Consider the following 25,308-nt stretch of genomic DNA (forward strand, 5'->3'; position numbering starts at 1 on the left):
CAGTCACTGCTTCTTATGTAAGCTCCTGCGGTCCTGCCAAGGGCGAAAGAGGGGATTAGTCCCTAGTCCCGCCAAAAGATTGTAAGCTAATAGTGATGATATATTAAGGGTTTTTATTTATTTTATTTTTTTTATCATACTAATCAATTTATTGTTATCTCTTTTATATGTAAAGTTTCATTAAAAAAAGTTTCCTATTTCAATTATCAATTGCTTTTAAGGTTCAAAACTATTTTTTTTTGTTCAGAAAAAGGTTCAAAACTTATGAAAAGGAACAACGGTTGGAGAAAAAAAAAAAGGAAAATAATAAAAATAGCTAAATTTTTAATTTTTAAAAACTTTATTGTTATCTTTTAAAAGTAATATATAAAAAAGGGACTAATTGGACCTTGAATTTTTTAGGTAATAATTCATTCTTTTCTGTAAAATCTTGTGTAATAGGCAATAAAATTTTGGAATAATTACATGATAACAGTTAAAATAACTTTATATAAGTTGTATTTTGTGTCTATCTAACTACTAAATTATTTTCATTAATAAGTGGAAATTGTTGACTTGGAAGAAGAAAAAAAATCAGCAAATGTCTTATTCATGAAAAAAAAGACAAAATATAATGAATATACTATCATTTTATGAATTTCTTACGTTACAAAATCACTTAGCATACACATGAATGGCTTCTTATATTTTATACTGGTCTCAAGCAATATATTCTTAAAGGGCACATGAATATATAAATTGCCTCCTGAAGTCAAATCTTAACTCTACCATTGGTTCTTGCTCATATATTTGCTTCTTAATTTATGAAGGGTAAATTACAATTTATTCCTTCTTGTTTGATCTTATCACAATTTAATTCAAAAGTTTTCAATTGCTACATTTGATCGTTAAATTTTGATTTAAAATGAAACAGTTTAAGTCCCTAACAAATGAAACTGTTAATTTTCATCCAAATTAAGATCATACAAAGATGAAGCCAATAATACTTTCCATCTTAAAAATTGATGGTTAGCAGGAAAAAAAAACAAAAAAACAAAAAAACAAAGGAAGATTGCTTAATCTTCTATGGGGGATGCAGTCTGTGGAACAGCATTGTCTGCAAGTAAAGCACACTTATTCCAGATTTGCACACTTCTTAGTCGTGTTATGGTTTCGTTGGATTTGTAGTCGTGTATTTTATTGATGGAATTATCCACCAACTTGTTGTGGCAAGTTCTTCCCATTGACACAAGCAAGAGACAACAATTATCCTCGACAGGCATAGAATCATCCGCAAAGACATTCTTAAAGATTGATTCCCCACAGTCTGGGGTTAGTCTCTTTGAGCAAACTTCCAAAAATTCAGAGTTTGGATCAGTAGCCAATGGCTCTGGTGGAAAGTCTCGAAAAGCTTCTATAGGAGCTAAATCAGTCTCATCATAATAACCAGGTGCTTCGCTTTCTGAGGTTGAGAGGACTCTGGATGCGAGTCCCGGTGAAAGAAAGGTCACCCGACAAGCTAATAACATGGTCACCACGAAAGAGAAGCTGTTAAGCCTTTCCATTGCCATGGAATTTATGGCTAAGTTATATTTCCTGTGTAGGTTGAAGAAATATTGTTGATCGCATAATATGAGATGGAGAGTATAGGTGTATTTATACATGGAGGTATGTATAGGTTATACTCATTTTGAAGAAACGTAAGGTTATAACTTATATTTAAAAAATGAGGGGGTTTCATCTTTCAACGTTTATAAACTTCTCTCTTATTTAGTAAGTTATTAATGTTAAATGATTTTTTTCTTTTTTGGAGAGGGTTGGGGGGATATATTGATAGTCAGGTATAAGAAGATTTAAACTCGAGATGTTTCGAGTAAAAACTTTAAAAGATGTCAACTAATTGTACTACAAGAATCTTGATAATGTTAAAAAATAAATGGAGTTATATTGCTTTTTATTACTAATGCTAGTTACATGAATCAAGAAAAGAAACACAAAAAAAATATTAAGAAAAAAAAAACGTAAAACAAAAATCTTCCACGGTAATACATAACCTTTTTTTGTTCATAATCTATTTCACTTATTCTTACTGATAAAATTTTGATTTGAAGTAACATTTTATAAAGAAGGAAAAATTCCACTCTATGAAAGAGATGTCAAAGTGACAATAAGTAAGTCAAAATGAAAAATACTTAATAATTATGATTCTCATTCAAGGATTTTTGTTATTATTAATTAGTCGTTGAAAAAGGTAGTTTGAACACGGGGGATGGATGAATCCATGGATTATGGAACCGATTCCACATTACAAATGCCTTAATTCAATCTTAATTTATAATCCAATGGATTAAATTCCCATTCAGACTAAATTCATCTCACTTGTTTCAATCAAAGATAGATTGTAAGGTTGAATTTATTCAACCATCTAATTGGCTTTATTCCGTGCCAAATTTGCTTGTAATTCAGCATTTAGTAACCCTGTATTTAGGTGGGTTTGTTGTAAGGGTAGTGAGTGAGATAGAGTGAAGATTGCTCAAGAGTGTGTAAGAAAACAGAGACTCGCGGCTGGGACTCGCGGGTGACTCGCGGCTACAAGCCGCCAGAAGCAGCACACGTGCCAAGCATGCTGGAAGATGAACAGTCATGCTAGCTGGAACACTACAGGACAAAACAGGACAACTAGCCATACGGTTAACTCGCGACTGGATCTCGCGACTTAGTCAAGCCGCGAGCCACCCCTGTTTTGTAAAACCTGACGTTTCACATTCCTCTCCCACTCCAGTATAAATACCCCTTTTACCTACGATTGAAAGAGAGCTTCCAGAGAGAATTTTGAGAGAGAAACCCTAAAGAAAAACAAGATTGTTTCACTCACAATCTATACCTTAGAGTCTCTTCAAATTCCTCTACTCTCTTCCTCTCAATTGTCAAATCCTTGAGAGGCATTATACCAAACCTGGTTCTCACCATCATCATCACTGTGAGACAGTTGTTTGGATTTCTAGGAAGCAGTTAGGAAGGAACCAATCTTCATTGGTTGATGCTACGGTCCAGTAGCGGAATCCGGGAAGCTAGAAAAGAAAAAGGTTTGGCGCAACCTCGTTGGAGCAAGAAGCTTGGAGGGCTTAGGTGCACTGGGTAGATTAGGCTTGGAGGGTCTATTGCTGTCCTTGTATCCCAACTGTATTTTCTAGTGGATTGTTTACCGCTTGGAGGGCGGCGGAGAGGTTTTTCGCCGAGGACTTCGGTTTCCTCTTCGATAACACATCACGTGTTGTCTTTGTGTTTGCATCTTCCTTCCTCTCTATCTTTGCCTTTTTATTATCTGCTGCGGTTTTATTTTGTTATGGCTTAGATAGTCTTTAACCAATTTCGTATTATAGCATGTGTTAAGTTTCCGCACACTAGTTGTTTGACATATTGCTTGTATTGGTTAAGTTGTAATTTGGGGGTCTAAACGTTCAAAGGTGTTTTGTACACGTTTTTGAACTTTCATTTGGTATCAGAGCGGGTACACTGCTATTGGCTTCATTACCATTGTGTGATCCTTGACTCCCTTTTGAGATGGATAGGTCTCAATCCCTAAATGCACCTCCATATTTTGATGGAAGTAATTATGCTTTTTGGAAGGTTCGCATGAGAGCTTTTCTGTGTTCTATTGATGAATCCGTTTGGGATGCTGTTGAGATTGGTTGGACCAAACCTGAGGCAGCCAAATCCACATGGGATAAGGCAGCACTTGCTGCATCTAATGCTAACAGTAAAGCACTCAATGCTATTTTCTGTGGTGTGTCTCCAGATGAATTTCACAGGATTTCTCATATTACCGTTGCCAAAGAAGCATGGGAGATTTTGGAAACCACCTATGAAGGCACGAAGAAAGTGAAAGACACCAAGTTGCAAATGCTGACCACTCGGTTTGAGGAGCTCAAAATGAGTGAGGATGAGTCTTTTGATTCTTTCTATGGGAAGCTAAATGAGGTGGTGGTCAATAAGTTCAACTTGGGGGAGAAAACGGAGGACTCAAAGATTGTAAGGAAGATCCTTCGATCATTGCCGGAAAGTTTTCGTGCTAAAGTGACAGCAATTGAAGAGAGCAAGGACCTTGATGACATCAAAGTACAGGAGCTGGTTGGTTCTCTGCAGACTTATGAGATGTCGCTGCCCAATCAACGGAAGAGTAAATCTCTTGCTCTAAAGACCATTAATGAGAAGGTGGAAAATCAAGACTCATCGGGAGAAGATGTGGTTGACAAAGATGTTGCATACCTTGTTAAAAATTTCAGAAAGTTCTTGAAATTTAAAAATAATGGCAAATTTGATGATAAAAGAAAATTCCAAAGTTCTGGAAGGGAGAAGAGGGAATTCAAAAAGAAAGATGGAAAAGAATCCCAACCCACACAAGGTGTCACTTGTTTCGAATGTAACGGGCATGGACACTTTAAGAAGGAATGTCCGAATTATCTGAAATCGAAAGGTAAAGTGTATGCCACGACCTTGAGTGACTCGGATTCGTCTGACTCAGAATCTGAAGAGAGCTGTGATGGAGAGGGGAACTATTTGGCTTTTATGACTATTGCTCATGTTGAGTCTTCAGATGAGTTGAATCTGCTTGTACGAGACTTTTAAGAACATAGTGATGATGAATCACTAGGAATTGTTGAAGAATCAGATGCTGAAGAAGATGAAAGCACAGCAAATCTTCAAGAGAATTATAACTCACTCTTGGAGAAGTCGGGTGAGTACACAAGGGTGGCCAAGGCTGCTGTGAGAAAAATGAAGAAGGCTGAGGAGGACTACAAAAGTCTCCTAATTCGATATAGGGAGGCCAAATGTGAGATAGAAACACTGAATGGTGAGTTGTCCGAAGCTTACACAAAAGTGAGATTTCTTGAGAATGAGGTTGTGCAAGCGAATGCTAAAATAGAGAGGGTCACCACCAAGAAGCTAGATGATGTTATATCATCTCAAAAGAGCTTTGCAGACAAATCCGGATTGGGATATACCGGAGGAAGTAGTTCATCTGGAAATATCACTAAAGAAGTGAAGTTTGTAAAGGCCAAAGATCCAGTTGTAGCTGACCTTATTGGTGAGAAGCTCGAGGTGGAGGAGAAGAAGAATGTGGTGAACCAACGGATGCTGAATCCCCGTAATCAATCTGTGGGCAGGTCTGAATCTCGTGCCAAGTCACGCCCACGACCACAAAGAGGTCCTAGAGCAACTTATGTGTGTCATTATTGCGGACTTCAAGGGCATACTCGACTTAATTGCCAAAAGCTGAGAGCAAAGAATAATGCAACTCCTCAAAGGTCAGGAGGACCTAGAATGATAGAAGAATTTGGGCAGGTGATCAATCTAGAGATCAGAATGGCGATCCCGGAATGATGAACGTGATGAAGATGATTGGTGCATTCACCAGCTGCTTGGAAAGCTTCTCACGAAAGTTTGAAAGCCCTAACTCCCGTACCCAATCCTATAAGGAAATCAGCCCAAACGTAAGTGACGTGTGGGTGAAAAAGGGTACTCATGCATAAGCATTACAACATGTCCATGCATTAATACTTCCTATGCTTTGTGACAATGTTTGTTTGGTTTGCTTGCTGTTTTTGATGTTGGTTGTTTGCTTGTCTACTTGTGAATATTTTTAATTTTGTTTTATCAATCTTTTTGTTTCTTGTGTCAAAAATCCAAAAATCACATAAAAATTAGAAAATCAAAAAGCTTGATTGACTTTGTTGAGTTTTGTCTCAAAACTTGTTTTGTCTTGTACCTTTGTGCTAATGGCTTTGTGCATTTTCGAGCATTGCTTGTTTTCATGCACTTATATCACTGTGGGAAAAATCTTGAAATCTATGTGATTGTTGTAAATAGATCTTCAAACTTGTCATGAATGATTAGTGAATGGTTATGTTGATCTTGAGACATGCATAGACTTGTGTCTATATATCTTCCCACTCTTTATTTTTGTTTTGCTAAAAAGAGCTCACCAAATGTAAATCTCCAAATGAAAAGAGATATTGAGCTGCAAAAGCCTGTCGCATATTCTAGTATTCGACTAGGAAAAAGGGTAAGCGACCTTATATTAAAGTGAATGTTTATTCAAAAATCCAAAGGCTTGTTCATTAAAGTGAAATGTCAAATATCACTCTCACAATGAGAGGTGATTGCCTCAAAAGATCAAAAAGATCAATTGTTATGATTAAAAGTGGAGTAAAATGTAAAGCTCCAAGTCATGTTATCAAGTTTTGTGGGAGGTCATATATACATATTTCTATAATTGAGATAGGTCACATGATCTAGTGCTAATTGTGTATGCCTTGGTTGAATCGATCATTGAAGCTTCACATTAGACGAAGGACTATCTCATTGTTGATATCCACACACAACACACAAGTTTATGTTCAATAAATGCCATATTCATTTGTGTGATTGTACTTGATGAAATGTGTTTTCACATGCTCAATCTTTGTTAATTCAAGCATAAAAAGATTTTTGAGGGTTTTAGGTGTTTTTGGAAAGTACTTTGTTTGAAAAATCTGAAAATTTCAAAAATCTAGTTTTGCCCTGTTTTGGCAGCTCAGTCGCGGGTATGTCAAGTCGCGTGCCTCAGTTGCATCTTCGCGGGTCATTTTTGGCGACTTGTTCGCGAGTGGGAGGTCCAGTCGCGAGGGTTACTCAGAGATTTTCGCGGCTCAGCTCGCGACTCACTCGCGGGTAGACCTTCCAGTCGCGAAAAACACTTAGAAAAATTTTCCAATTTTTTGTCCTTGAGTGTTTTGGCGGCTTGAGCTGGCGATTGTGTGGCGATTTAATCAAGTCACGAAAAACGCGTGTTTGGCAGAAACAGGAGCAGTTTTTAAATCTTTTTCAGTTTTCCCTCGAACTTTTGTGACTGTTCATCTTCTCTCTAAACTATCTTCCTTCTAAACACTTCGTGAATCCATTTTCAAACCTCATTGGTGCTTCATTTCTTATCCAAATCATCAAGAAAAGGTATGGGTTTTGCTTTTCTCAATCTCATTTTCCTTTTTCCTGCATATTTTTGTTACCGTTTGGACTGATATTGTGTTCGAAATACTTCTCTCTTTGTGTAATGGGTATGGCGTGTCTTGTTTGATATTGTTCTCACCTGTTTTCATGCTGAGCAGTCACAATGTGTTTTTCATTGTTCTGATATTTGCCTATTATTGAGTCTGAAAATCTTTTCTTAAATGGGTTTGGTGTCTATTTGACTTACTCATTACACTTGCTTAAGTATTGATGTTGGTGTTCGGTATTGGTTACTGAGTTTTTATGATAACATAATGTATGTCTCTCAACCATGTGCTCTAGTGTGGATGATTGGTTTCTTCATGTTGAAATATTTTCCCCTTGTTCATATCTCTGGTGGGGTGATTTATGTTATCTGCTCTAAATGTTCGAATGCTGTATCTGTTTGCATATCATGGTCATGTTAACCTGTCTCATTGACAGTTTTGTCAATTGTGTTGTCTATCTATGTCTTGGTGCACTATCACCATTTTGCTGCACCTGTTATTTTGTGCTTCTTTGTATTGTTGGAAGTTTGGTTGAGTCTGCACTATCTTCAGTTTGTGTTTATATATTGAAATTTTGTTTACACTGAATCTTGTTGACAATTATCTTGTGTGGTATTGTTGTTTGGTTCTTTGCTGTGGGCCTGTTCTCTTGCAGATGTCTCGTCGATCTTCTAGGGGTAAAGACATTGTTGCTGACGAACCAGTAACACCAGTTGCTAAAAGGACTCGACTATCATCTCAGGCATCTCAAGATCCCAATGAGGATAGGTTCAGACTTCCGCTTAACTCACACGTCTACTCAAACGTGTTTGACAAGTCAACCACTATAGTGGAACGGGTGGTAGAGTTCAACACCTTAGGGACCACTTTCATCCCTCGAATCTTTGAGAAACGAGATTGGGCAAACTTGTTCGAGAACTTTGATGATCCAATGGATGAGCTGGTCAAAGAATGCTTCTCCAATGCAACTGATCTTGGACATGAACTCATTTTCTGGGTCAGAGGAACAGAGTTTAGTGTTACCCCAGACTCCATCGCAGATCTTCTCGGCATCACCAGACCTCAGAATGTGAATATAACTCCTTACGATGAACGAAATCCAGAAGTTGGAGAAATTTTACAAATCCTAGGATACGATCATGAAGTATCCAGTGCAGGAACATCCATCAGCACCACAAAGTTTGCACTTGAGCTGACCACACTGAAGTTGATCATGTTCACCAATCTCTACCCACTGTCCAACACTACATTCATCAATCTTGGGAGAGCTCTATTTCTTTGTGACCTTATTACAGAAGCCCCCATTGATATAGGTGCTCACATCTACTACACCTTGAGGAAGACCGCGTGTCGATCTGCAGCTCGAGGAGTTATTCCATTTTACAGTCTCGTCATGAAGCTCATTCTTCGTGAAGGCATTATTCCTCCTGCAGATGGAAAAATGTTGACTCGTCAACGTCCCATTTCCTTGTTCATTCTTCAAGCTAGCAGAAGTCACTCCTCTAAATCACCAAGGAGTGCTCACATCTCTCCGGTTACTCCATCTGCCCCTGACTCAGAGACACCTGCACATACCACATCTACATCACGTGCTGTTCCTGAAGCTTCACCGGCTAGTATTCCGCAAGCACAGACTGCTCCTCATACTGATAGAGTCGGCAGTGTACTTGAACATATTCAGAAACGCGTTGATGAGCTTGTGGCACTTTTTTACTCCACAAACAACCATGTCCAAATGCGTCTTGAGACTATGGAGAATCAGCTAGATGATATTCAACGAAAGTTGGACAAGAGCCTTTAGCTATTCGTGACAAAAAGGGGGAGAGCATTCAGTAAGGGGGAGAAAAGTTCAAAGGGAAGTGTGCATAGTGATAGGGGGAGTACACACATACTTTTGTCATACTTTTGTTTTTAGTTTTATCCTCTAAACTTATGGTTTTAGGTTTATGTTTGTTGGGTACTATTTAATGTTTTTATGGGTTTGATACACTGTGTTTTGGTGTATAGTTGTTTCCAACTCATTACTTATACTCTTGGTTTAAACTTTAATATATCTTGATGATGTTATTCAGGATGTTTTTGTGTTTGTACCCATGTGCTTTTGTAAGCTTTTAGGGTTAATGTTTTATGCATAGTTTGTAGGCTTTATGGTATGTACCTTGCTTAATGCAGCCTTTATGCTATGTTGAAATCAGTACTTTAATCTAAATGTTCTGTATTTTGGTTTATGTACTGTCACTCTTGTGCCTTTGTAGGATTGTTCCTAAATGCATATGCCTTGTGTGTTATGCATTGGTTGAGTGTTTAGCATACAAGTGTCTTGCCTTGTGCTTGTTAACTTGTATGTCCTTGTGTTCATTCCAAGTGTGAATGAGCACTATGATCACTACCTTGTGGTGTTCACTTGGTTGAAGCCATGGTTTGTTTCTTAACTCCATCTTTGCTTGATCACATATTGCCTGTTTCATATGCATTTATAATTTTCTGCTTACAATGATCATGGTGTATTGTTGTGTTTCAGGAGTATTATGTTCATATGATTCAAGTGCTTCACAGCTTCTAGAGTTAGGTGTGAGTGAGTTTTGTTCAACTGTTCCCAACTCACATGTTAAGTCTAGAGTCTGTTTTAGGGTTTTGTCACGGAATAGCCAAAGGGGGAGATTGTAAGGTTGAATTTATTCAATCATCTAATTGGCTTTATTCCGTGCCAAATTTGCTTGTAATTCAGCATTTAGTAACCCTGTATTTAGGTGGGTTTGTTGTAAGGGTAGTGAGTGAGATAGAGTGAAGATTGCTCAAGAGTGTGCAAGAAAACAGAGACTCGCGGCTGGGACTCGCGGTTGACTCGCGGCTGCAAGCCGCCAGAAGCAGCACACGTGCCAAGCATGCTGGAAGATGAACAGTCATGCTAGCTGGAGCACTACAGGACAAAACAGGACAACTGGCCATACGGTTAACTCACGACTGGATCTCGCAACTTAGTCAAGCCGCGAGGTCAAGCCGCGAGCCACCCCTGTTTTGTAAAACCTGACGTTTCACATTCCTCTCCCACTCCAGTATAAATACCCCTTTTACCCACGATTGAAAGAGAGCTTTCAGAGAGAATTTTGAGAGAGAAACCCTAAAGAAAAACAAGATTGTTTCACCCACAATCTATACCTTAGAGTCTCTTCAAATTCCTCTACTCTTTTCCTCTCCATTGTCAAATCCTTGAGAGGCATTATACCAAACCTGGTTCTCACCATCATCATCACTATGAGACAGTTGTTTGGATTTCTGGGAAGTAGTTAGGAAGGAACCAATCTTCATTGGTTGATGCTACGGTCCAGTAGCGGAATCTGGGAAGCTAGAAAAGAAAAATGTTCGGCGCAACCTCGTTGGAGCAAGAAGCTTGGAGGGCTTAGGTGCACTGGGTAGATTAGGCTTGGAGGGTCTATTGCTGTCCTTGTATCCCAACTGTATTTTCTAGTGGATTGTTTACCGCTTGGAGGGCGGCGGAGAGGTTTTTCGCCGAGGACTTCGGTTTCCTCTTCGATAACACATCGCGTGTTGTCTTTGTGTTTACATCTTCCTTCCTCTCTATCTTTGCCTTTTTATTATTTGCTGTGGTTTTATTTTGTTATGGCTTAGATAGTCTTTAACCAATTTCGTATTATAGCATGTGTTAAGTTTCCGCACACTAGTTGTTTGACATATTGCTTGTATTGGTTAAGTTGTAATTTGGGGGTCTAAACGTTCAAAGGTGTTTTGTACACGTTTTTGAACTTTCATAGTTGAAGGACATTGAAAGTAGAGACCAACTTTGCTAGGAATGTGGGTTCTCTAAAAGAATTTGTAGATAAGTAAAGAGAATAAGTCTCATTCGTAATCCTGTGTTTGAATGGGGGCATAGAAGAGTGAAAAGGGGAAAGATTGAACGTAGTGTCCTGTAATTAAAGCTAGCTCTTGGAGCATGTGATCTACCATATTAGGTGTTAGCTAGCCCTAGTTTGGGAGGAGGGAAAGGAATGGAATGGAAAAGAATGAAAAGAATAATTTTAGAATATTATTCCATTCCCTTGTTTGGGAATTTTAATGGAGGAAATGAAAAGTCAATTCCCTTATTTTGGAGTTTAAGGCCCCGTTTGGGAGGAATGAATGTAAATGAATGAAAATAATAATTTTAGAATATTTTTCCCTTTCTTTGTTTGAGAGTTTTAATGGAGGGAATAGAAAGTCAATTCTCTTATTTGAGAGTTTAAGTAAAAGAGAATGAAATGAGTAGAAGGGAATATTCATTCCTCTCTGTTTTCTTAAAACCTCAAATTTTCATTTCCCTCAAAATTGAGAGGAATGAGAGGGAATGAAATTAGATTTAATGATTTTTTTACTAAAAATCCAAAAATACCTCTATATATTCAATCCTTTATTTTTAAATATGGGTCTAGTAGTAATATTATCATAAAATGATTTCATTCCATTCTCTCCGTGTTACTCCCAAACAAGATTACTTACATTACATTCATTTTCATTCCTTTCCATTCCTTTATTTTAAAACATCCAATTAAGGTTACTTAATTTCATTTTATTCCATTCTTTTCCATTCCTTTCCCTTAAATACATTCCATTCCTTTCCTTTCCCTTATAATTATTTCATTCCATTCCATTTCCTTCCCTTATGAACTCCCAAACAAAGTCAAAGATAGTTAATAGTAGACTTTTTGGAAACAAAATTGAGTTTGAAGAAAGAATTATCAAGGTTTTCATCTAAGAGGAGGTAAGGACTTGAATAATGAAAAAAAATTGGGTTTTATAAACCTTCAGTCGAGAATAAGGGGTTGAGTTAGTATTGGGGTATAGTAACAGTAATCGAGCTTGAATATTCAATGGAATGAATGGGTATTTATAGAGCGGTGAGTCAATTTTCAGCCAATTATAACCTTATATCAAATGAACGGGATGTGTGACAAGACTACAATCAAAGTAGTCAATATTATATAGGAGAAAGTTAATGAAATATTTTGATATCAGTTAATACCGATGTACCATTTCAAGATTATCACTATTTATATATATATATATATATATATGTTTGTATATATTTATGTGAACGTATATATTTATGTGTACATTCAATTATTTATAAATTTATATGTTTGTAAACATAGAATTTAAAACCCATATATTTATAAGCCCAAATATTGGTATATTAACCTACTTTATTAGCTCAATAGCATATTTTATAACCCTTGTTTATTTTTAAAAAATATCTTTCATAATTTTTCTTGTATGGGCCAAAATATTAATAATAGTCAAAACACTTAATAACCCTAAGTATAGGCAGTACAAGTTGGTGGGTAATTGTTGCATGCATCAGTACTCGACCTCAAAACTCGATCGGCTTCAATACTTTCTTAGAATGACTTGGGGCTTTCCTATACACTTGGGCTAGTGTGTACTTTGGACGAGGGCCCTAAAATTTATTCGATCCATATACTCAAGAGAATGGGCCCCACCCCCCAAATATATTTCATAAAATAGATTGATAGTATACTTCTTTTTTTTTTTTTTTTTTTTTTTGAGAATGTAGCATACTTCAATTGATCTCAGCCGTTAAATATAATCAACATATGATTACTGAGATTTAAATACGTAGTACATTTTTTTTTTTTAAATCAAAATACATAATACAAGTTACATAAAAAGTCTTCTAAAAAAAAGTTACATAAAAAGTAACTTTATTATTAATGACTTTTTTTTTGGAGCAATATTATTAAAGACTTAACAGTACTTGACTGATGAATTTATGATGTGGTACCATGATGGTAAAATATATGCCAATTTTTTTTTCTTACTTTTTTAATGCAAGATTCAAGTGGTATAATCGCCAGCTGTTATAAAATTTAACAATGAAAGTGGAAAAACAATCTATGTTGCGTAGTTATGAAATAATTAGGGTATTAACCTTGAAGTATATATATATATATATATATATATATATTTTTTTTTTTTGGGAACAAGACATCAACTTTATGCATGGAGAAAACAAAAGGTTCAATTTTTATTTATTTACTTATTTTCTACTCATGTAGAGTAACTCACATAACCAATTGAGATAGAATGGAACCCGCAGACTAGCTCACTCCATCACTTTAAATAACACAACTAGCTAGTTGAGTTACAAACCAACAAGTTCAATTGTATACATATACCCATTCCTTGCATGCATGCAATGCTATATATATCAAGTGCACAAAATCAAGGGTGAATAATGGTTATACAATCTTATGTAAATTTAGTTTCATTAGAAGACCACCAAATACCTGTCAGTGCAGCAAAGAGATAGTTCCCAACAATTTACTATTAGAGACAATGCAGCGTGGATACTAGAGGGAAAATGTGAATAGGAAACCATTAATGACTTGAATCCTATTGTGAGTAATATATTAATCTTCAGAATTTTAAAAAAGAAAAAAAGATTTGTCTTACTTCCAATGTTTTTGTGTATTGGAAATGACACATGCTCTACATCTGTTTTAAAATAGTCATGTGTCAACCTTATACCCTGTCCAATGCACAATAATATTGGACGGAAGTCTTATCCCATTGAATAAGAAACCTCAATTTTAGATTTGTGAAACAAATTATTTCTGTATATTGATTGAGTATACTTTCTTAATTCAACAGCAACATGGGGGTATAGATCATTGGTGTGAAATTAAGTACTTTCTAAAGATAAAAGATGAAGATTTATTCAATGTTAACATTCATGTGGTACAAAATTGCTAAATAGAATTCATTTACTATTTAACTGGATGGAGAAGGAGCAAGTCAAGTATGCCGAGCAACCAAAGCACACTTATGCCATATTCGATTACCCTTGGGAATTGCTGTGGAAGTCCTTGATGAGTACTTTGGCAAGCGAACAATTGCCTTGTCCAAATCATCGTGACAAGTTTTTCCCATTTTTTTAATAAGCTGTAGGCAGCATTTCTTAGACACAGGTAATTTCTCAAACATTCCAAGGAATATTTCTTTTCCACACTCATCTTCCACTCTTCTAGCACAATGCAACAAGTGCAAGGGGTATCCAGGTACATGCCTTGGTGGGCTTATCTTTTTTTGAGCAAGTGAGGCCATAACTCCGCTTGCTAAGATCAAAGTTACCATGATGAAGATGTTGAACTTTTCCATGGTGCAAAACTAGTATACAGAGTCCTTAATTTTCAATTTGATTAGATTGAGATTTTTGGGATGGTTTTCAAGAGTGAGTGATTGGTATTTTTATATGGGTGAGGAGAGGTGGTGAGATGATCTTGGCTTTAGAAAACGGTTTTTGAACTTTAATTTTGCATGAGTTACTTTCATTCAACTTGTCCAAAATTTGATGGGGGGTGTTTCTATATTGCAATAAATAAATAAATAAAAACGTTTTTTCAATTATTTTGTTCTAGAGTTATAAAAAAGCTAATAATATTGTATTTTCAAGTTTTTATACAAATTTTGAAGTAACAATTTTTTTTTTTTTTTTTATATTGAAAATTTAATTTGTTTTCTATTTGATTTCAAATACTCTCCATTACTTGTTATAAAATATCTCAATTATGTTTGGTTTCTTTTAAGAAAAGAAAAAAAAAAGGAAAAAAAATTATTCAATCAACATCGAGCATGGTTTTTTCTATTCTTTTTTAAATTAAAAAAAATGAATTTTGAAAAAAAAAAGTTATAAAATTCAAAAATCCTTTTAAAAAAAAATGGAGAAAATAAAGAAGAAAAATTATTCTATTAACATGAAGCATTTTCCCCCCAATCTCCAAAAAAAATTAAAACAAAGTGATAACTTCAAAATCCTTGGTCATACATTTTGTTTTGTTTTTTAAATCTCAAACAAAAATAATTAAATTTAAAACAAAATGATAAACTTCAAAATCCTTGGTTATAGATAAACTTACCTCCTACTACACGATCGAATTCAAATTCAAACCGAACAATTTCAAACATTTTCCTTCATGCCTTGCCTGCCTCTCGCTATCTCACATTCAAATGATTAACACAACCTTAACCACAACATTCGAAAAAACTCCTAAAAAATAGCAAAAGTCTTCTATAAAATATCTATTCCAAGAAATTGACAAAGAAAGAGAAAAGCAACAAAAGACTTTTTTTTTTCTAACTTAAATTTTCTAGCTAACCAAACACGAACAAATTTGTTTATAGTGTTTGTGTTTCTATGATTATCTGCTTCAAATTTTATTTACTTACTGATTTTTTGGCCTCAATTAGTCCATGATAAATTGCTAATTTTTCACTATTGGAGATTCTTTGATTGGCAAACCAAGTCATAGCAAACTCGAATGTGGTTCATGACAGAGTAGCTTCTATTCCTGTTGGTGGTATGATTCCATTTTCGAGTTTGCAGATGCTGAGTTTTATCAAATAATGTAAAGCATGTTTGCATTAATACAACCAAACTGTCCGATTTTGTCATTTATTTGACAATCTCCAGTTAATTTTTCCCCCTTTTATTCCTAAAATTTAATGGTCAGTGACTTCTTCTTTTTTTCCATCCAAATATAGCATTGTAGTCAGTTTTATTCTCTTTCTTTGCCTCTCTCCCTCACTCAATGTAGCAATTTTTCTATTGAAAAAGAAATTGTAGTCTTCTTTTTCACTTTCAAATCCCCAGTAAATTCTCACCCACGTAATCCTATAAATTTCATTTATATTGGAGAAGCTACGTGTGTGAGTTTATGGTTTTATAGTAACTATCATTTTGCTTTTGGTTCGTTTTTTGAAATTTGACTAAAATTTTTGTTCTCTTATATTAATATTAATATTCATTGATTCTTTAGAATTTTAACGGTAGAAGACTTATATTTCATTAATCTATTTTGAATTTTGTTATTTGTTTTTTAAATTGTGCTTATGGTTTTGTAATTAACATTGAGGCCGGTGGTTATTAACGGTTAGATTAAGATTAAGTGCTAACACATGGATGCTTTACTTTTTATTGGACATATTATTTTTCCACTAAATTGGTAGAATTTGTTATTTGTATTTTACTTCCGTCATGGTTGTCTTTAGCAGTTTTCAAATGCAGTGGTTGGATATTATATAGTTTTAGTTAGCCTTAATTCTAACTAAATTTCTTTTTTATAAATTATAAAATTTATGTTTATTTATTTGTTTTATCTGTGCTGTGATATTTTGTTAAATGAATACTAACCCTATCACACGAGCTTTACATGTACAATTTGGCTATTTTTGTTTTGTTTAGTTTCATAATTTCTTTTTCATTCTAATTTCAAGTTCACACGTTTTCTCACTAATATTTCTCATTTAGAACTACTAATACAACTGAAATAGCACTGAATTTATTTAATGAAAATTCAAAGCACTAGGGAATTAATTCTTAAATCTTGGAAATTCTAATAATGAGAGATTCAATTTAGATAATAAAAAAAATATTTTTTTTGGAACAAGACAACTTAGGTTTATGCATGGAGGAAAAAAAAAAGGTTCAATTTTTATGTATTTAACTATTTTCTACTTATTTAGACTTCAGAGTAACTCACACAACCAAATGAGATGGAATGGAACCCGCAGCCTCACTCCATCACTTTAAATAACACAACTAGCTTGTTGAGTTACAAGCAAACAAGTTCAAATATATATCCCATCGATCCTTTCATACATGTAATGCTATCCATTATACTTGTGGTGTGGTGGTCACTCCACAAATATAAATGCTTATGAGGTGTGGGGGGTAAGGGCCATGATTCAAATCTCCAGAAGGGAGTTTCATATACATATACACTTAGATTAGCTAGAGTAGAAATTCTAACTTGTATAAAATATATATATATATATATATTTATATATCTAAATTTAGTTTCCTTTGAAGACCACCACCAAGTACCAGTCAGTCCAGCAAAGAGTTAGTTCCCAACAATTTACTATTAGAGGGGATGCAATGTGGAGACTAGAGGGAAAAGGTGAATAGGAAACAATTAACGACTTGAATCCTATTGTGAGTGATATATTAATCTTCATAATTAAATGAAAGAAGAAGAGAGATTTGCCTTGCCACCTATGTTATTGTGTATTGGAGAAGACACGTGCACTATATGTGTTTTGAAATAGTCACATGTTGATCTCATGCACTATCCAACGCACAAAATTTTTGGAACAGAAGCCTTATCCAACGAAATAAGATACCTTAGATTGGTGAGACAAATTATTTCAATACGTTGATTGAGTATACTTTCTTAATTCAACAGCAACATGAGGATATAGATCATTAGTGCGGAATTGAGTTCTTTCTAAAGATAAAAGATGAAGATTTATTCAATGTTAAGATTCATGTGGTACAAAATTGCTAAATAAAATTCAATTTACTATTTAACTAGATGCAGAAGGAGCAGGTCAAATCTGCCGAGCAACCAAAGCACACTTACGCCATATCCGATTACCCTTGGGAATCGCCGTGGAAGCCCTTGATGTGTAATCTGGTAAGAGAACAATTGCCTTATATAAATCATCTTGACAAGTTTTTCCCATTTTTTTAATAAGCTGTAGGCAGCATTTCTTAGATACAGGTAATTTTTCAAACATTCCAACGAATATTTCTTTTGCACACTCATCCTCCACTCTCCTAGCGCAATGCAACAAGTTCAAGGGGTACCCTGGTACAAGCCTTGGTATGCTTATCTTTTTTTCAGTAAGTGAGGCCATGACTCGACTTGCAAAGATCAAAGCCACCATGATGAAAATGTTGAACTTTGCCATGGTGCAAAACTAGTACTAGCTAGCTAGAGATTCCTTAATTTCCTATTTGATTAGATTGGGATTTCTGGGGTGGTTTTCAAGAATGAGTGATGAGTATTTTTATGGGGAGTTTTTATATTGCAATAAATAAATAAAAACGTTTCTTTCATTTATCTTGTTCTAGAGTTATAAAAAAGCTAATAATATTGTATTCAAGTGTTTTTACACAAATTCTGAAATAGCAATTACTTTTATATTGATAAGTTAATTTGTTTTCTATTATGTTCAAAAAAAAAAAAAAATTGTTTTCTATTTGACTTCAAATTCTCTCGGTTACTCTTTTGTTTTTTAAATCTCAATTACGTTCAGTTTCTTCAACGACAATGAAAAAAAATGGGGAAAAAAAAAGAATAAAAACTATTCTATCAACATCAAGCATGGTTTTTTTTAAAAAAAATCTTAAGAAAAGAATTGAATTTAAAACAAATTGGTAAACTTCAAAATCTTATTTATTTATTTTTTTTGGATAAAAAACCAAAAGAAATAAAGAAGAAAAACTATTCTATCAACATCAAGTACTTTTTTTCCTTTCTAAATTTAAAACAAAGTGATAAACTTCAAAATCCTTGGTTATAGATAAACTTCCACTACAAGAAAAGAGTCTACTAGCGAGGGTAAAATGTCCTCACAAAAATTCAAATATTGTCGCAAAAGGCTATTAGCAAGTGCATGTGGCCCTCGAAGGCCGTCATATTTGCTCTTGTTGCTAAAAGAGATTTTGCGATCATGCCTTCGCAAATAAATAATTTACGAGGGAAATTTATTGACGTTACTGAACAAATCTGCCTTCGCAAATATATTACTATACGAAGAGAAAAGTCGATGACTTATTTTTAGTGAGGGGAAGAAGTCGTCGTTAATAACTATTTGTAAGGATCTTTATACCTTTGCAATTAGTTATTTGTGAATTTCAAATTAACGACATACTATTTAGAGACAAATAATGCCGTCACTAAAATTTATTTGTGAGGGCTTTTAACCCCTCGCAATTAGTTAGGAATAATAATGAAGACATTAAATTGTTGCTTAAAATGTTTTTGCAAGGGGTTAAGTGGCATTGCTATTCTATAAATTGTGAGGGACTTCGTCATCACTATAAAATTATTTATGACCAAATTTTTATGTCATCGGTGATAATATTTTATATAAATTTTGAAATATTTTATTATTTATTTATAATTATTTTATATCATTTTTTTTAACTGTCATGTTACGATAGTACAATAATTACTAAAAATTGATCAATTGAAAGATAAAAATTCATACAAACAAAAACAAAAACAAAAAAAAAAAACAAAAAACAAAAACAAAAACAAAAAAAACATTAAACATAATTCATACACTAGAATATTAGCTTTTATAAAAATAATAACAAATAATGGTTAAAGAGAGTGCAAGAGAGATAGAGAGAATTCATGGCATGTATTTCATTTATACTCACCCCCTAATCTCCATTCATCCATTTATCCACCATCTTTTTCCAAAAGAGTGTAGGAATGACGGAAGGACTGTTCTTATAACGATCTTCTTTCTCTGTGTACTTCTTGAAAATAGGATTTTTAATGTGAATATCCAATCAGAATAACAGTGTTTCACCAATTCTACAAATGCTTTCTTCACTTCCTCATCTGGTTGCTTATGCTTAAAATGTTGAGCACTATAGCAAGCATATAGAGTTTCGAGCTCAGATCTTGGGTATTTAGTAAAAGTCGTCCAAGCTCCATTTAGTTTTTGGTGAAAAAGAATGTAATCTCTCGAGTAGTTTTTGGTGTGAAGATTTTGCCTTTACTTTTACCTTCTCTTGCCATGTCTACCTTTTTTTTTTTTATAAGCCCTTGCCACACCTACCTACTATTTGTTAGTATTAATATGATGAAAGTATATAATATAAATATGTATTTCCAATACGATTGTGTTAAAGACATGATCCACTAGTAAAAGATGATACTCTAGTATAAGATGATACTAGACCTTGTCCTCAATCCAACAATACTTATTGTTACAATCAACACACAAATATTTGATTTTCATATCTTTATTTATTGAATGTTTAAATGCATACTCAAGAAAATTTTCAACCCCATTAATATATCTAGTAGAATGATGCATCCAAAATTTATCAACTGACATTTTATTTACTCCCTATAAAGTATCATATTATATAACTAAAAATAATAATGGTCGCTAACACATATATAATTATGCACTCTTAAAATTAACTAGCACAGTTAACATTGGGTCTTGTAAAGTAGAAATATCAAGGATTCGCATATTTGGCCACAAAATAGAAATATCAACACAACCTAAAGCAAATCTCAAGCCAAACAATTGAGATTGGACAAATATGTTGTCAACATTGTCATCCTGATTAACTATTTTAGGTAATCTATAGATTTTCAGCTCACTACAAGCCATACACATTTAAAACTCACATCAGAGAACTCTACAAAATTTCCACATTTTAAACAATTGATTGATGACATAGTTATTAATCTTTGATCACCTTGAAATTTTGTAAGCATGAAAATATATAAAGATAATGTAATCTAACAGTATATTTGTCAAAATTCATATCGAATTAAGAAATATAGGGTTGGGTTCAAGTTACATCTGACGTAACTCTAAAATATGTTACACCACCCAATAACTTATTATTGAATTCATATTTTCAAAATCCAACCGTTGGATTATATGTTCTATATGGTCTTAACATGCATGTCGATTTTCATGACAATCGGATGTAATTTACCATTTGATCTATAAACTCATCTTTTATGCATTATTTTAAACTACTAAAACTTGAATTTAGACAATTGATTGATGACATATCTATTAATTTTTAATCACCTTGAAATTTTTTAAGCATGAAAATATATGAAGATAATATAATCTAACAATATATTTGTCAAAATTCATATCGAATTAAGAAATATAGGGTTGGGTTTAAGTTACACCTGACGTAACTCTAAAAAATGTTACACCACCCAATAACTTATTATTGAATTTATATTTTGAAAATCCAACAATTGGATTACATGTTCTATATGTTCTAAACATGCATGCCAATTTTCATGCCAATTGGATGTAAACTCACCTTTTATACATTATTTTAAATTACAAAAACTTGAATTTAAAAAATTGATTGATGACATGGAAATTAATACTTGATCACCTTGAAATTTTATAAGTATGAAAAATATATGAAGATAATATAATCTAACGGTAGATTTTTCAAAATTTATATCAAATTAAAAAATATAGAGTTGAGTTCAAGTTACACGTGATGTAACTTTAAAAAATGTTACGTCACCCAATAACTTATTATTGAATTCATATTTTAAAAATCCACCCGTTGGATTACATGTTCTATATGGTCTTAACATGCATACCAATTTTAATGCCAATTGGATTTAATTTACCATTTGATCTATAAACTCATATTTTATGCATTATTTTAATGAAAATAAATTTTTATTCACTTTTGAGAGAGAGAGAGAGAGAGAGAGAGAGAGAGAGAACAAAAGGCTAAAATTCTTGAATTTTAAGCTACCATTTTGAAGTTGAAAATGCTATCATTTTTTTATGGGTACAATTGTTTAGAAAATAAGAACAGACATTTCTTATATAGGATGTATACAAAAGGTTTTTTTTTTAGACTGTAAACATAAAGTTCATCTAAAGAATACAAAGTGCTATATGTTTATACGTTTCTTTTTATTTTTCTTTGAATTTTAGAATAACTTTTATCTCCAAGAAAAAAAAAAATATTTTAATGATTTTTTGTGAAGGTCAATCATGGCCCTTGCATATAATTTAGTTTTAGTAAGGGCATATTTTTAACCTACACAAAAAATGAAATTTTTGCAAGGGATTTTTATTGTCCCTCGGAAATAATTTGGTGGGAACATTTCCCTCCAAAATTTTTGACATTTTAATGATTATTTGTAAAGGTCAATCCTAACCCTCGCAAATAATTTAGTATTAGTGATGGCTTTTTTTTAACCGTCACAAATAATACACTTTTTGTGAGAGATTTTTAATTGTCCCTCGCAAATAATATGGAGGGAAAATTTCCCTCTAAAATATTAGTATTTGTGACGGCTATAACATATAATTGCGACAGCTTTTCTTGTTAGTCACAAATATTTTACATTTTACCAAGTATTTGCAAGGACTTTATTTTGCCTTCACAAATAAGATTTTTTGAGAGGGTTTTTTAGGTCTATCAAAATTTCTTGGTCGCTAATAGGCGTTTTTCTTGTAGTGAAATTCTCTCCCACTGTAGATATTAAATTCAAACTGAACGGTTTCAAACAGTTTCTTCCATGCACACCTCTCACTAAATCACGTTCAAATGATTAACACAAACTTAATCATAACATTCAAAAATACTCTAAAAAAATAACTGATCTTGTCTACAAAATATCCCTTCCGAAAAATTGACAAATAAAAAGAAAAGCAAAAAAGACGTTTTTTCTCACTTTATTTTCTAACTAACCATACACGAACAAGTTTGTTTATATATTGCTACTGTTTGAGTGTCTATGATTATTTGCTTCAATTTTTATTTACTTATTGATTTTTTGGCTTAAGATGTCTATGCTAAATTGCTAATTTTTCACTATTGGAGATTCTTTGATTGACTAACCAAATCATTGCAAACTCCAGTGTGGTTCATGACAGAGTAGCTTCTATTCCTATTGATGGTTTGATTCCATTTTCGAGCCTACGGATGCTGTGTTTTATCAAATAATGCAGCATGTTTGCATTAATACATAACCTAATTATCTGATTTTGTGATTTATTTGACAATCTCCTGTTGCTTCTTTCCCTTTTATTTTTCTTTTTCCTAAAACTAACCGGTCAGTAACTACTTTTTTTTTCCAAATATAGCATTTTAGTCAATTTTATTCTCTCTCTCTCTCTCTTTTCTATTGGGAAAAAAAAATTGTAGCCTCCTTTTTTCACTTTTGGATACATAGTAAATTCTCACCGACTTAATCCTATAAATTGAATTTGTAATCAAGTTTTTTTTTTTTGAGAAACCAGACCGAGAGGTCTTGTATTATTGATGGTAAAAAAAGAAATGATTGCAAAGAGTCACGCGTGACTAGGGGAGCTATCTCATTAGGTACATAATTCTACCAAACCTGAAGCTCACATCTAGCTTTGAATTTGGCTGAAAAATGGGCAACTAAATTGCTTAGACATTTTACATGGGAAAAATTGCAAAAATAAAACACACCAACTAACTTGAGGATGTCACTGATTACAAACTCCATACTCCGGGTGGGATGAATTAGAAGCTAGGATAGCTTTAATGGTATTCTCTGCATCTCCCCTGAAAAATGGGCAACTAAATTGCTTAGACATTTTACATGGGAAAAATTGCAAAAATAAAACACACCAACTAACTTGAGGATGTCACTGATTACAAACTCCATACTCCGGGTGGGATGAATTAGAAGCTAGGATAGCTTTAATGATATTCTCTGCATCTCCCTTGAAAATACAATCCAGCACACCTGCATCCTTGACAAAAATCATAGCTCTATGGCAAGCCAAGGCCTCCACTATTGCTTCCGAGAGTGGGATTTTTATTCTTTGAGCGAGGGCACCATGGACCTGACTAGAGGCATCACGAATTACTGGACCCAAACCTACTGCTCCTTCTATCGAGAAACATGCTCCATTAAAATTTATTTTGCACTTGGGCACAATGGGAGGAATCCATCTCATGGCTCTGCCAAAAATTGTTGATGCTCGAATCTAGGATTTCTGAGCAGCACAAAAATCCTGGAGAAGGGAATTAGCTCGCCTCCTAATATCAATAATCTCCACCATCTTCTCTCCACATCGATCCAAATTTCTTTTTCTCCAAATCAACTTGAAAATCATCGCTAACAGGTTAGTCTCCAAGTGCTCCTTTAACATGAAAATCATCCCCAACAAGTCTGCAAAATTATCAAATTTTTATCTCCACAATTTTGTCAAGACTCCATTGCCTTCGCAAATGACATATAGAGCTGGGCAGCTCAATAGAGCATAGATTGTGTCTTCACTTCCCACCTGGCATCTTGAGCACTAGATTGAGTTCACCACATTTCTTCTCCATAGATTGCACAAGGTAGGAATGACATTGTGCAATGCTCTCCATATCATATGCTTTACCTCATGAGGAACCTGTATGTCCTAGACACCCTTCCATAATCTGTGGTTCTTCTTCGGGTCGGAGCAACTAGGACTCAACTGTCTCTCTACCCCAGCAATCAAGTGATAGGCACTACGGGTAGAGTACTTACCATTGCTGGTGAGAAACCAAACATGCTCATCTTGGATGGATTGGCAACTCAGAGGAATCCCAAGGATCAAGTTAGCTTCATGAGCCAAAAACTTAGTTTGTATCAAGTCTGATTTCCAGTAGTGGCTTACCTCATCAATAAGAGTACTCACCTTAGCTTCTAGAGGTAGAGTCACAGGAGGAGAGACAATGCTTGAGGAAGGGTGTTTTGGCAGCCACTTATCAGCTTGAATGAGTATTGAATCCCCATTGCCAATTCTCCAAGATGCACCCAAATCAATAATGTGTCTTGCTTGCAATAAGCTTTTCCAGGCATAGGATCCTTTATTTGGGTTTGCACACTCCATGATTGAGTAATCAGGGAAAAACTTCGCTTTGAACACCTTTTGAAATAGGGAGTGCTCACAAGTCTTTAACCTCCAAACCTATTTTGCCTAGAGAGAGTCGTTGAACTTAGCTAACTCTCTAAATCCCATCCCACCCTCATTTTTCAGTTAACAATGCTTCTTCTAACTAATCTAGTGGATTTTACATTGCTCACCCCTATAACCCCACCATAATTTCCTAATCAACATTTCGATCTCCCTTACTAGTTCTTTCGATAACTTGAAGCATAACATTGTGTAAGTAGGAATCGCTTGGATTACTGCCTTGATCAACATTTCGCGGCTTGCTTGTGAGAGCAACTTCTCTTTCCATCCTTTTAATTTTTTCCAAATCCTTTCTTTAATCAAACTAAATGATTTCTTCCTGTTTCAACCCAACAGAGAAGGTAAGCCTAGGTAATGCTCGTACTATTAAGTGGCAGGAACACCAAGGAAGTTTGCAATGGCTGTTCTAGTTCTGAAAGGAGCGTTTGGGCTAAAAAAAATGTTTTTTTCCCCCCTGTTTAAGCTTTGACTCGATGCTTGTTCATACATATAAAGCAAAGATTGAAGCTATACACATTCTGTTATGGTTTCTTCTGCAAACTAAATGATTTCTTCTTGTTTCAACCCAACAGAGAAGGTAAGTCTAGGTAATGCTCATACTGTTAAGTGGCAGGAACACCAAGGAAGTTTGCAATGGCTGTTCTAGTTTTGAAAAGAGTGTTTAAGCTGAAAAAAATGTTTGTTTTTCCCCCCTGTTTAAGCTTTGACCCGATGCTTGTTCATACATATGAAGCAAAGATTGAAGTTGTACACA

General features: G+C 34.2%; 1 protein-coding gene across 1 annotated transcript; it reads right to left on the bottom strand.

The window, feature by feature from the left end:
• Window positions 1–1,055: 1,055 nt before the first annotated feature.
• Window positions 1,056–1,550, bottom strand: LOC126705137 (protein DOWN-REGULATED IN DIF1 11-like). The gene has a single exon (XM_050404080.1). The coding sequence runs from the start codon at window positions 1,548–1,550 to the stop codon at window positions 1,056–1,058; it is 495 nt and encodes a 164-aa protein (XP_050260037.1).
• Window positions 1,551–25,308: the final 23,758 nt, after the last annotated feature.

The sequence above is a fragment of the Quercus robur genome, chromosome 2 (genome assembly GCF_932294415.1).
Source record: "Quercus robur chromosome 2, dhQueRobu3.1, whole genome shotgun sequence".
Lineage (NCBI taxonomy): Eukaryota > Viridiplantae > Streptophyta > Magnoliopsida > Fagales > Fagaceae > Quercus > Quercus robur.